Here is a 14,121-nt window from a genome sequence, read left to right as displayed (position 1 = left end):
TGATCAAATCTAATATGTGCTCTAATCACGGTGCAGAGATGAAACTGTTGACTGATTGTTGACCGCCAGCTGTTTTTCCTTTGCGGATACTGTCAAGATTGAAAATGACAGTGATTTATGCACTGAAATCACTCCACTTAAATGTTTGGTTAATGCTTCTGTAATTTCTTTGAAAAAGGGTGATTATTCTGTCCTCACTCTGTTTGTGTACATGGCTTGGCAGCAAAGTAAACACTATGAAGTACTGACAACAGGGCATGACGTCAAACTGTAGAGAGAAGAGGCACAAAATATAAATTAATTTCTCCTCGTTACAATATACCACAATGCAGATTAAATATATGTATGAAACAGTGCCAATTTGAATATGAATGATTGCTGAATTTCAGCATTACAGACTACCTGACACTGAGCCACTGAACATTGACAGAGGATTCAGAGATCAATGTCCACAACCTATAAGTACAACTACTACAGATTCTTAAGTCATATTTAAGATGTCTTATTTCACAGTCATAGAGGAGGATCTAACATCTTAAAATGGGGGATATGAGCATTGATGAACACCTATTTATAAATATTCATGATAATTATTGCCAAAGTCAGAGAATTCCATATCTGTAGGTTTTCTGTAGGTTTTCTGTGAGCGACAATGAGTAGAATAGAAACAAATGTGGTAACTAGGTCAAATCCAAGAGGACATGGGTTTGTGTCTTAGCCGGCGCCACAAAGCATCAGTCGCTGAAACTTTCAGAACTGTCTATTGTCACTTGGAGACGGAGAGCCATAACGCCTTCGAGTTCTGTCAACAAGAGGCATTAAGCACAACATTTCTCCGACGTCGGCTCCTTTAGCGGGCGGAAATGAAATATAGAGAATATCCACCATACTTTTGTGTGTCGTGAATAGAATAATCCTGAGTACACATTTCCATGATAGACTAACAACTCATACCTCACGAATCCTTTCAAAAAAAACCAGCCAAAAATGTATAATTTTATTGGAAAAAGAGCCGTCGTTCATTGACGGGGCTAATTCACCGCCGTCGATTTGTTAGGCGTTGAGATGACAGACACAGCCTGGAGAATATCTTAACACAACAGATAGGATGACAAATGTTCTGAGGAGTTCAGGCTATCTTGTTCTAGCAAATAAAAGGATTGCTTGTTTCTGCTGGGGGAATTTTCGTCTTATCAAAAATTCTCTCAGCACAATCTTCTCGCTGCCATATTCTGTTCATCACATTGGGCTGATATTTGGCGTCCCTGGATAGCACGTATCGTCTGGCTTCATCTTGTGTAATCCATTTGCTTCTACAGTAGCGTCACAATTGACAGTTAGCATCGCCGAACCCAGCGGCATACAGATCTGTGAGCCTACGTACATAATACATCAAGTGTAAAAGCCATAAGCTGCCTTGCCTCTTTGCCTTTCCCCTAGCATGTGGAGCTACAATACAGCAGACATATGTTGGACACACATACACACACACACACACACACACACACTTCTTCTGAAGACAGCCTGAGAGAAAATAAGCCTATTTCTCTCTGCAGCAAAGCCAATGTCAGCAACAACAACACAACTATCATCTGGTCTCCCGCTGTGGTTAGTGGTACGTGTGTGCATGTGCAAGTGTGTGTGTGTGTGTGTGTGTGTGTGAGAGTGAGATTCATGGTTTGAACCCCATGTTGAACTATAATCTGATTGCAGTCAGTGACCTCTGTCTAACCAACACATCGTAGTTCACCTTACAGACAGCCAGTGAAGAAGCCTGTTGCTTACGAAACAGTCCTGTTTTCTAAGTTGAAATTATCTGTGTTTTTGAAACGTTTCCTGATGAGCTCCAGGCAAAATAGCAAATTTTCTTCCAAAATACACAATGCTTTTGAAATAAACCTTCTCTACTGTAAATTGAAGCGCCATGAAGTACAATGTAGTGAAGTATGGTTCATTTAAATGCATTGCAGTAAAACTCAAAGTACAGTAACGCACTGTAAAGTTACAAATGAACTGGACCATTACTGGAACGTAACGGCTTCATTTGTAACTTTACAGTGCGTTACTGTACTTTGAGTGTGTTTTTACCGCATGCTTGCCGAGCTCATGCTGCTTTTTTGGCTCCATCCCCAAAAGGAACTGTTTGGGAAAATCATCAAGCCTCGCTGTATCTTTCCATCTACTGTACAACATTCAAGAGATAACTGTCTGCAGTACTAACAGTATAGATTCAGAATAAATGCATGAAGGAGGGTTTTTACAATGGCTACACACTATAGCTTTCAAACACTGTCCTCACAAGCTACGCAGAGGAGAAATACTCTGCTGTACAACAACAACTAGATAAAAAAGTTGAAAATAAACTTAAAAGTTAATTTACAATTGCCATATTTATTGCCATATTCTTACAGCTGCAAAACGTGCAAGGACGACCAAACTCCAGAGGCAGAGAGGCATAGTCCATTTCAAAATAAGACGAAGAGTACACTACAATTAGGTTGGGATCGTAAAAAAAAATGCTTTTCAAAGAGGCTTTCCAAGGCAACCCAAAACTTCAAAATTTGACTGCGAGGGCAACACTGGAGCTAATTATTTCAAGAAGTCCTGCAGAGTGGTGTAGCGTGCCTCCAGCCTACAAGAGAAATGGGAACGATATACGAAGCCTTGGGCCAAAATGATCTGATGAAGAAATGACCCAGTTCGGATGAGATCCTGGGACTAGCAATGCTTCTCTAAAGAGCAGCTACTAATGCTGAGGTCAAGAATCCTTCAGCTGTAGCCTACAGTGCAGCCAGTGTCCTTCTGGTCTCCAAAACAAGACATCATTAATGCATAAACAAGAGAGAGGAGCCGCAAACTTAAGTAGGAAACAGTAAACAGGGGGTAACGGAAAGTAAAAGAGCAACAATTTCAGAACAGCCTGAAAATAAAATATCCTTGCATTGTGTCATATTATACATGGCCGTATTTTGAGCAACAAAGGTAAAAAGGAGCAGAACAAAAGCCTCCTACACACCTTCTGCCTCCGAAACTGAGATATGAATAATAAAAGAGAAAGGGAGATGGGGAAAAGACGCCATTAAGTAAGCACTAAAGGTAAAATGAAAGAGGGGGAAACAATCTTGGCATGGTAAGAGTAGGCTGGAGAGCTGTCTGCACCCACAGACGACTGGCTACAGCACGGAATAATAATCACCAAACACAAAGACAAAGTCTGAAAGCTATTTTTTAAAGTTATTTTTTTTTAACTTCTCCTAACACGAAACAATGATGCTCTGCAACAAATTGAATATTTGTGAAACACATTGACACACAACACAAGCATCAAAGTTATGCCTTAGTGGAATGCTTTGACATTTTGGATTTTAGCTTGTTATTTTTTATTCATTCATTTTTAACATTCATTTTGTTCATTTTTTTTCTTCACCAGGCACTTGTTGCATTGCAGAATGAACTGTGGCTATATTTTCCCTTAACGTGTCTAGATAAAATGTCTACCACTGTTAATGTCCCTTATTAAAATCAATGAATATCATTAGCTCGGGCTAGCTCATTCGTATTGTTGGCACTCCTAGTTGCATTCTCTGCAGGCTGGTTAGCCTCAAGCTAGTTTGGTAGCTATCGTTACCCATTGGCTTCAATAAGGAATACTAAAAATGCAAATTAGTTGTTTATTGGTGAATAAGTGCCAGAAAAGAATAATTTTCCCTGACAATGTGACACATGTTAAAATTACAGCCAAACATTCAAAACGGCTTGAAATTGCATGCTCTCAGACTCATATAGCAGAACTGGTGGGCAGTTTTATATTTAAGAAAAAAGTATAACCCATTGAAATTCTGATTAGGCCTGTATTTTTTATGTGGATGCATCCTTTTGGGGAAAACAATTTCCACATTAATGTTTTCAAACAGTGCAGTTGCAGTTTAGTATGCAAAACCCTCCTCTTCAAAGTAATTAGTAACTGTGGGTCTTACATAAATGTAGTGGAGCATTGGGGACATTTATCGGAGTGAAAAATATAGCCTGCTAAAACGGAAAAAAATCTAAGAAGAAGTAAAAAATAAAACCTTAGCAGTGTAAGAATCGTACTAAAGTCAATGCACTTAGTAAATTCCATGTATAGATGCAATAGTGCCATGCAAGATGGATCAATAGAAACAATCCATGTAAAACAAGCCAGACTTTATGTGAATTTAACATCCATTGATCAGGTTGGAATGTATATATTTTGTCTATTCTGATAGCAAAGTCAGTCCCATTATCTGGTGTGAAGAGATCTACAAGACTGATCTCCCTCTCACACACACACATATACTGTATATACACACATGCATACACACAGAACCACAGTTTCAGTGTGTGACTCCGAGGGAGGAGCAGGACAGCGAAACAAATGCCTCCAGCATCTCCAAGGTGGTTTTAATATGAGAGGAAAGCCGAGACTTCATATTGAGTCTGTCGCATGTCGATATAGGTCATCGATTTTCTGCCCTGTACCTACGGGAGAGGTGGCAAAGGTGCCGTGTTTGAGTTTGTCCGTGTCTATATGTGTGTGTATATGTGTGTGTGAGCCAGAGAGAGACCTGACTGCTGATAAGAAAGGGATCAATAGGAGTCTATAATGACTCTCTGTTCACACATTGTACTCTATCCACACTGGGGAAAGGCCGTCACAAAGAGTAAGAAAAAGTGAAAGAGAAAGAGAAAGTGACTACATTATTTGTGAGTATCTATCTATCTATCTATCTATCTATCTATCACTCCTTTTCCCTCAACTTAATAAGCATACTTGGTTAAATAAAGGTCAGTTAAATCAAACCTATATGAAATGCACTACAGCATCTGTCATATGTCTTTCCTGAATCTCTCTCTTCTTCTATCAATCTATCTATCTGTCTATCTATCCTTTTCCCATTGTCTGCCTTCTCTCTCTCGCTCACACACACCAAAAACACACTCCTGACCCCAATCTGACACATAATATCCCTCCATCCCCCCTCCCCCTCCCCCCCTCTTCATTTCTCCCCCTCTCACCGCCGCAGTCCTGGGTCTGCCACTCCAGACACTGGCCGTAGGGGAAGGAGATGACGTAGGCGGAGGAGTCGACGCAGCGCTGCGTACCGCCGCACCACATGCACTCCATGGCCTGGCTGGTGCAGTTGGCGCAGCTGGTCCTCAGCGCGCAGGGGGTCTTGCAGGGACGGGCGCTCTGGCTCAGAGGACTCGCTGAGGAAATGGGAGAGATGAGAGTAAAGGAAGTGACGTGAGGTGAAGTTAATTACTGAGGGGTTTCATTTAGGGTTAGTTATATGAGATATCAGCATCGTCCACTGCCGATATGATGGAGGTTCCTCCCTGACAGTCTGTAAAACCTAACATGAAATTATATTTTCTTTGTACATTTTTTTTATTGATTTAATTGTTCAATAATGTTTTTTTGTTGTTGTTGATTAACTCTTCAGTTAAAGGCAGTAATGTATCGCAGATTTTCCCCTATCTGAATAGGTGCAGTGGGTCACCCAGCCTTGAGGAGCTGCCGACCCTAAAGGAATTTCATTTGCCTGGGTTTCAGTGGAGAGCTTTGTAATTTTACAATATAACAATGGTCGAAAGATATTAAATATCATTACGAAATATCAACTATCCGCAGCTTCAGTGCAAAAATATTGGTAAATACCTTCGCAAACCAATATTGGTCAAACCTTAGTTTAATTCCCAAATGCAATATCATCATACACATCATTTGAAAAAGTTGATGCCTTCTCTTAAAAATGATTGTGAGCATGAAAGTAAAGCAATGTATGGGTTAGAAGTTGTGAGTCATTTTTGAGGATAGAATTGAAATGGTGTCTAATGCATCTCAAGTAGCAAAATCTTTCTAAAATGCAATATGGAAATAAAGCCTTCCACTATAAATGTAAGTGCAGTGAAGTACACAGTAAGCGTGATTACATTAAATACACCGTAGTCTCATTAAGTACAATTAATTAATGCTCATAGTGCTTAACAGCACTATAAAGTTACATATACAACCACTGAAGCCCTGCTGTTTAATGCATCCCAAGAGGAATTGTTTTGAAAAATAAAGTTTTGGTCTTTGCTCAACTGTGAGATATCACAACCAAAGGACTGGTAACTAGTAGGATGAGAGACATTAAGATTTTGTTCTGAAAAGTTCAACTCTACTTTATAACATACCAGAAAGAATTGTGTGCAGTATTTATTAGGGATAGATGCAAAATTAATGCAAAAACAGCTGCCACTGTCAGTAGATTTTGGTAAAATCGAACAAAGGACAAAAAGGTAGTTGTATATTTAAGTAATGGACAGTAAAGGAAGTCCTGAGAGGACTTCACTAACACAAAGAGGCACAAGTGTGAATTTAATGCAGCCTCTGTGTGGTTCTATTAATTATCTAGTATCTCTCTCCCTCTCTTCTCTCTCCTCAGAGCCTTCCTTTGCAGACTGTAGCTCATACTCTCTCTCTCTCCCTCTTCCATCCTTTTCCTCCCCTTTCTCATTATTCAGTCCGTCCATCTTGGCAGCACACAATTTGGTTATGAGACCTGGAACAAGCACCATCTCCAGGTAGGAACAGGCTTAAAAAGAGTAAGACAGTGTTGTGTCAATGGTGGAAGAACCAAATTTCTCTAACTCTTGCTACTATAATTATGTAGCGTATTTGTGTGCTTCTACTATTTTGATAATTTTACTTTTACTTACTTCCGCCAAGGAGGTTATGTTTTTGCCCTTGTTAGTTTGTTTGTTTGTCTGTCAGCAGGATATCTCAAAAATGTACGAAAGGATTTCCATGAACAGACAAGCCTCCATCCAAGGAATAACTGATAAGATTTTGGTGGTGATGTGGATCTGGGATTTCTGCCATTAGACAATTATCCATTTTTACCCATAACTATGAAACTAATGGAGATAGAGACTTGATTCCAAATCCTCAGGGTATGTGAGCTGGGTCAAGAAATCAATTAAGCTTAAAATTTAAGTGATGTATGTCTTTGGGCGTAGCAGCAATTTGGAGAATTGTTCATCGTTGGCAGAGTTTCACGCTCTCAGAGTGCCTGCTAATTAAATATGTTTTGACTGAAGTATTGCACCAGTGTTGAAGTACTGTACATTTTAAATTACGTGCAATATCAAATGTTGAACTGTCTGCCCTCTAGTCCTTTTTACATTGGAAAGACTATATGTAACAATGTGGGTTTTTTTTGCTTTGAGTAACATTTTAACTGAGCAACTTTTTATTTTTACACCAGTAATTTTACTTCCACTTCCACAGGATATTTTGGTACTGTTTCCATACCTGCGTTTAGGAGAGTAAATCTTGTGTTGCTTTCCAACTATATGCATTTGTTGTGTAACAAAGTAACACAAGGTGCATTTTGCCCTAAACTACACTCCCTAATGTGCTGAAAATGATGTGTAGCCTGTGTTTTATCCTCTCCTCTAACCTATCTCTTCAACCTTCTCCTCCTCCCCTCTCTCCCCGTCATTCACTCATTCTCACCAGCAGGTTTTTCGCAGATCAGGCCATCGGTGGTGGCGGTGCAGGGGTTTGCTTTAAGGCCGGCCACCTGCACCCGCTCCAGGTAGGCACAGAAGCCCGAGTCGCTGGGCTCTCCGGGCAGCCAGCGCAGGCTGCTGTTGGTGAAGGGAGAGGCGTCCTCCCAACCCCAGTACGACACGTTGATCTTCCTCAGGCCGACCCACGGAGATAACCTCTGTGTGGGCAGGGAGAGAGAGAGAGAGAGAGAGAGAGAGAGAGAGAGAGAGAGAGAGAGAGAGAGAGAATAGACAAGACAGAGAGGAGAAGACAGAGACATGGAAATCTGAAACAAGAAAATGGGAAAAATAGCCTACTTTCTTTTGTAATTTTCTCTCATCTTATTCTTGTAGTTTTATGCTTTTATACTTCTACACTGCTGTTTTTTGGCATTTGTGGTGGATATTCTACATTGTGTTTAATATATCTGTGTACCATGATTGCACAGGGGCAAATTCCTTGAAATTTTGGTTGAAATGGCAAAAAAGCAGTAATTCTTGAATTCTGGAAAGGGAATGATGAAGGGAAAGATGCATTAGAGAGAACAATAACCCAAAGTGTGTGCAAAAATGATAACACCAATACCTAGCATTTACTGAAGCACTAAACCAAAAGGAAAAGTCAGAAGGCTGGGTAACTCTGGGTAACTACTACTGTTATTACTGTAATTGTTGTAAAACAGACACATTAAAATCCACGGCAACACAAACTCATAAAGCCTTTGAGAAGGAACTGTAATTATGGCAGGCTATTTAAGTGCAGTTTGGTAAATGTATGATAGTTTGAGTTATTTAATAATAGACCATAAGGTCTGCGAAAGTTTTACCTGCAAGGAATCCATAAATAGTTACCATCAGCTGTGATACGGCACATGGCGTAAAAATATACAAACACATAAAGTTTGAGCTATCAGAGAGAGAGAGACTTCGAGAAATACTTGTTCATAATTGTGTCTGTGCTTGCGTGTGTGTACATATGTAGGCATTTGTGTGTGTGTGCATATACAGCAAGTGTACGGGTGATGGGTGTGTGTGTGTGTACACATATATGTGTGTATGTGTGTGTGTGTTTGTGTGTGTGCTCAGCATCTCTGTTGAAAATCCTTTGCTATCTGGGCGGGGGAGAAATAATTGAATTTTGGAGAAGAAAGTAAAATTGTGCTGATTGTCGGTTTGGAGAATATCAGGCTTCTTAGGGTGCAATGACAACAGAAAAGCTTTAGCATCATCGTCACATAAAAGCATCAAAGGTAGGCTTTATTAAAAAAAAAACAGTTTATCTTCAAAAACAGACAGGCACTTCTGCAATTCTCAATCCAGAGAGAGAGAGAGAGAGAGAGAGAGAGAGAGAGAGATCCACACATTCCTTCAATTAACAGCAGTCAAATATTTGCTTTTGGTTCGCCTGACACTGCACATTTATCAAAAAGTTTGTGTGTGAATGTGTATGTGTGTGTGTGTGTGTGTGTGTGTGTGGTCCGAGCAGGTCTGACACTCCGGCTTCTCAAATGACATTTCCACATAAACATTACAAGTCAACATTTCACTCCATGCGGGGGTGATTGATCTGTCACAAACCACATGCATGTGTGTTCAATGGGTGTTTGACAGTTTCTATGGCTCATTGAAAAGGACTCATTCCAAGAAGTGCACAAGGATGTGTTAACACCACTCATATCGTGCCTGCAAGTTGTTTGAGCCATCTGGGTTCACTATGGTGAAAAGTGATGACTAAGCTGAACTCTGTGTCTAGCATCTTCATGGTGGGCTAAGTATGAATATTGTAATGTATTTTTGCCACGTCGCCATGGTCTTTAAGAGCCAAAGTCACATCAGGAAGCTGAAGGTGGGAAATTTCACTCCTCTATACCTGGGTGCTATCAAACCTCATCACAGTGTTTTAGAAATCATTTTGACAAATCAAGTCTGTACATAACAGCATCTAATTAATTAAAGGAGGTAAAAGTTGTTGTGAAAATGTAACCGTAAATGTAAATCTTCACATCTTAGCTGCAATTTTTCACATAACTCCCACAATCCTCTGCTTGTATGCAAATTAACTTTGATGGCGTCACACAACAGAACACACTGCTGGGTGCTGCTGTGACACAGTGATGTATGGAGATATATATAGCTAAATCATTCCCTGCCATTTTATAATAAATTGCATTGTTATATAAGCAGTGCTTCTATGTATGTGATGTGCTGTAAGGTAGGTTTGCTAATGATTCAGTTGCCAACATTAACTAGCAAGCCAGGAAGCCTGACTGTATTCTCCACAGAACAAATTAAGTCAGCTGATCAAAAAGTTGGGACCCCATTAAAATAAACAGCTCATTAATTGCATTTATATCACATTGCCACAAAGGCACCCTGGGACTGTGCAGACACTATGTTTTTTTTTTTTATTTCAGCACTGTATATTACATACCAACATGATAATTACAGGTACTGTTGAACATCACTTGAAACCTAGTTAGTTACACTGCATGAATACAAGCTTCATAACAGCCTCATGTTATATTCATCAACTTGCCTTGTTAGGAGGCCCCAATCCAGGTACTATGAATGTGTGAATAACATGGTCTCACCTTAAGTGTTACATTTTTTTATTTGTATGAAAAACAGTTTATTATAAATACATCATTTGATAAGTCTATTTTGGGACAATACCACCTACCTTGTCCTGTAGTTGGTATTTTTGTAGCTCCTCCAGAACAAAATCGACTTGTTTGTCTGTGAGCAGCGAGGCAATATTTCCACCAAGGTTCTTGCAGTAGTGCTGGGCGTTGTCATAGCTCTCTCTGCTGGAGTTGATCCTCAGGCAGGCCTCCCCGACATGGTGCCAGCCCTCCCCACACAGCTGGCCTGCACACAGGGACACACACACACACACACACCCTTTACACCCGGCATCAACATGCATCCTGGCTGATCAGATCGCACAAAAACGCATAAAATCCAGGTGTAAATGCACTCAAGACGCATTGAAGATCCGACTGTCAGGACACTTTAATAAAATTGTACTGTATATAAGAGACATATTTAAATGCCAGGTGTAAATATAATCCAGCAACATAATATGTAAAATAATCCAGATATGAGATGCATGTTAATGCCAGGTGTGAAGGGGAGTGGAGACAGTTAAGGCCTCTGACTGTGCAATGCCAGAGGAAACTAGAGTTGAGGTCATGGCTTGGAAACTCAACTGTTCTTCCAAGAATATTTAAGAGATTTAAGAGAAAATCAGAGACTCCAATAATGTGGTATATTGTGTGTCCCGGGTAATATTTCCTGTTTATGTGGCCAATACTTAATATAGATTATTGGATTAACTGTAACAAGCTGATGTAATTGTTGACTTTTATATTAGATCAGTGGACCGCACTCTTGCTTGGTATTGACTTTATATGGATCACCAGAGTTAGAGTAAGAATTCCAGAGTTTAGAAATGGGATAGAAATGGTGGAAACCTTAAATGGATCAAGACAACTGAAGATCCGCAGTGACTGAAGATTTTATTAAAGGATAAGGCCGGTGTTTTTTAATGCATTGCTTACCGTCAACAAATCCTATGAAAATAACAAAATCAACAATGCGTTTGCTCTACTCACGTTACTTTCTGACTTCCCACGTACCGTTTTTAGCCGTCAACCCGGAAGTCATTGGCTCCAATTGTAAGCTAAAAACCTTGAAATACAGCTCACAAAGACATAGTTTCAATTTTAAAAATCGCCACGAAAAGTGAGACTGTTGTAGTTATTACCAAATCAAATTCAAATGGGAACAAATTCTTCATTACGCCGCGGGACTATTTTCGGTGCTACGGAACTACTTTCCTGAGATCGCAAACGTGTTTACAGCCGGCTTATTAAGTTGTTTGAGGAAAAAGTCGGCTGGCCCGGTGCATCGTGATGATGAAATATGTTGCCCTGAGCAACGGCATGGCTAATCATTTTTTTAATACAATGGAGTTCTATGGCTGCTGGGACATGGCTTCATTGGGCACCGGCTACATGGACGAGACTTGTTGGCAAAACAAAATCATTACTGATTTTGTTATTTTCATAGGATTTGTTGACGGTAAGCAATGCATTAAAAAACACCGGCCTTATCCTTTAACATCGGTCGAGTAAGACAGGCAGACAAACTCCCGCATAGAAACACATTCACGCATAATTCATTCCTGTCGGGGTCACTTGGTAGTCTTTCATTGGAGGCTATGCTGATAGAGAGGCCATTCAATTAGCCAGGATGAAAGGGAGGAACAAGTCATTCTGCCTCCACTGAACGCCACTGTTTATTTTGGACTCCAGAACTGATTACATTCACAGCCCCATAATGGCTTCCATCAGCAAACCTTTTCATCGCACAGAAAGAAAACACCTACTTTCCTTATTTTTCTTGTTCGTTTTATTCCCAGCCACAGAGGGCTGTTTAGATGACGATCGACCGAAACAAGACGGGGGGGGGAGAGAGAGAGCGGGAGAGAGGGAGGGAAGGAGAGAGAGGAGGAGAATAAAAATAAATGGATGGATTAAGTTTCAGTCTTTGTGTAAAACCAGAGATAAACATGTCAGGCCATTTAGAATAATTAGTCATAACATAGTGTCTGGAGGAAAGGCCACAGCGGCAGCGGCGGTGGAGGTGGAGCCACTTTCCACTACTTCAGTTCATCTTACCCACGCACTGTTTTCCAAATATATTTCTTCACATAAACTACAGAAGCTTTGTTTGTTCATGTGATACTGATGGACAGACAAACAGAAACACACACACACACTCCCATAGCTGTTATCCTTACACTTCCCTGAACTGATGTATTCAGTTTTTTTGACTCAAAGTTTGTATTTTTCTGAGTAATAATAAACATATCATAGTACTGACCAGACTGAGGACTGAGCAGACAATTATATGCCTAGATAACTGATGTAATCTATTCTATTCTTTTCTATTCTACATGCCAGATTGATCTCTCTTTTTCGAAAGCAAGCACACTCACAGTTCAGTTCTGTTGATCTGCTCTATTCCTTTCTATTTACATTTACATTCACATTTTACATTTTAGGCATATATATTTGATTCCTTTATCTACAGGAAATTATAAGAATGATTGAATTGCATGAAGCTGATTCTAATCTGCTCTATTTTATTCTATTCTATTCCCTCTGTCCCGCCAGTGACACAAACATTGCCCCTTACAGGAAGGTCGGAGAACGGGGTCAAACAGCCAGACGGTGCTTCGGGAAGTAGCCCTGATCACACCGATTCACAAAGTCTGGGGACACAGTCTTATCCGAACACACATGAAGCCGTAACACCGTGGAGCCCAGTGATGAATTTACCTCTGTGTACATCTGACAGCACAGCTACCACAGCTCAGATTTTGTGGCCTAATAGTCCTACACAGTATAATCCAGCGCTCCAAGCTCCTGCTACCTCACCTCACCTCAACTCACCAACAGAGCAGAACAGTTCATAACAAAACAGAGTAACAGGCAATGGAGCCTTGATGTGGACATGAGATAGGGGCATACGCAATATAAACCTCCGCTTAAAGCAACCGTAAACTCCCGATTCAAAGCAGAACGAGCTAACTACCAGGCTTCCAGCACAACACAACAGCTTGGGATGGGAATCTTTGTGGATTCTAATAGTGAGGGTATTTCATTTGCCCTTAGTTATGCTAGCGCCAAAGTCAAACTCAGAGCAGCGTTAGCTAAGGGCTCAGAACAGAGCAGAACACAGAGGACTTTGTGGATTTTAGTTTGTTAGTCAGCCAAGGATCCATTTTCAGAACATCAAGTAAACACTTATAATTGGCCTACTTCCTTTTGCAGCTGAGTGGAGAGCATATTTGTGGATGGATTTGGAGAAGGGTGTGTGTGTGTGTGTGTGTGTGTGTGTGTGTGTGCATGACTGCGTGTGCAGAATATACGCTTGCTAGAATGCATGCGTAATCTATCTGTGTACATGCCTGCATGCATGTATGAATGTGTTAATTTGTGAAGACCGCTAAGAATATGCAGTCTATTTGTGTGAGAGCATGCAAAATATTCTGTGTGTGTGTGTGTGTGTGTTGTGTACGGGTGTGCATATGTCTGTGTGTGTACCACTGTGTGTGTAAGCACATGACTATGTGTGCCTACACTATTAGCACGCACACTGCACTCCTTCAGCAGCTTTGAAAAATGAGTGTAATACATTGACTAGAAAGAAAGGAAGGAGAGAAAACATGGTTCTCCCTGGAGGCCACGCCGCCTGACTCTTAATAATGGATCAATCATTGGCATATTCTAGCACTCTGCTGTCACCCAGGTAATCAGAAAGAGCCAAACCGCTTCTTTGGAACAGGTGTTTGTGTATGCATGCGTGGGTGTGTGTGAGTCTGTGTGTGGGTGTGTGTGTGTGGATGTACATCCTCAGCATTTAAAGTATTCCACATATTTTGATTTTAATGCATCATGCCTCAACCTACCTGAAGAAACCAACTTACCAGTTCTGCAGCATGTGTGTGTGTGTGTGTGTGTGTGTGTGTGTGTGTATATGCGTGCTTATGTG

General features: G+C 40.5%; 1 protein-coding gene across 3 annotated transcripts in view; it reads right to left on the bottom strand.

Moving 5' to 3' along the window:
- Nucleotides 1-14,121, bottom strand: part of atrnl1a (attractin-like 1a) — a 225,085-nt gene that overhangs the window by 153,983 nt on the left and 56,981 nt on the right. For all 3 annotated transcript variants that reach the window (XM_078288842.1, XM_078288841.1, XM_078288840.1), the window contains 3 exons: nt 10,241-10,428; nt 7,526-7,739; nt 5,038-5,229 (listed from right to left, as the gene is read on the bottom strand). In XM_078288842.1, coding sequence (XP_078144968.1) covers nt 5,038-5,229; nt 7,526-7,739; nt 10,241-10,428 — 594 coding nt within the window. The remainder of the gene's footprint in view (nt 1-5,037; nt 5,230-7,525; nt 7,740-10,240; nt 10,429-14,121) is intronic.

The sequence above is a fragment of the Centroberyx gerrardi genome, chromosome 15, assembly GCF_048128805.1.
Source record: "Centroberyx gerrardi isolate f3 chromosome 15, fCenGer3.hap1.cur.20231027, whole genome shotgun sequence".
NCBI lineage: Eukaryota > Metazoa > Chordata > Actinopteri > Beryciformes > Berycidae > Centroberyx > Centroberyx gerrardi.
Note: the sequence above shows the minus strand (reverse complement) of the source record. Positions and strands in the feature narration are given on the sequence as shown.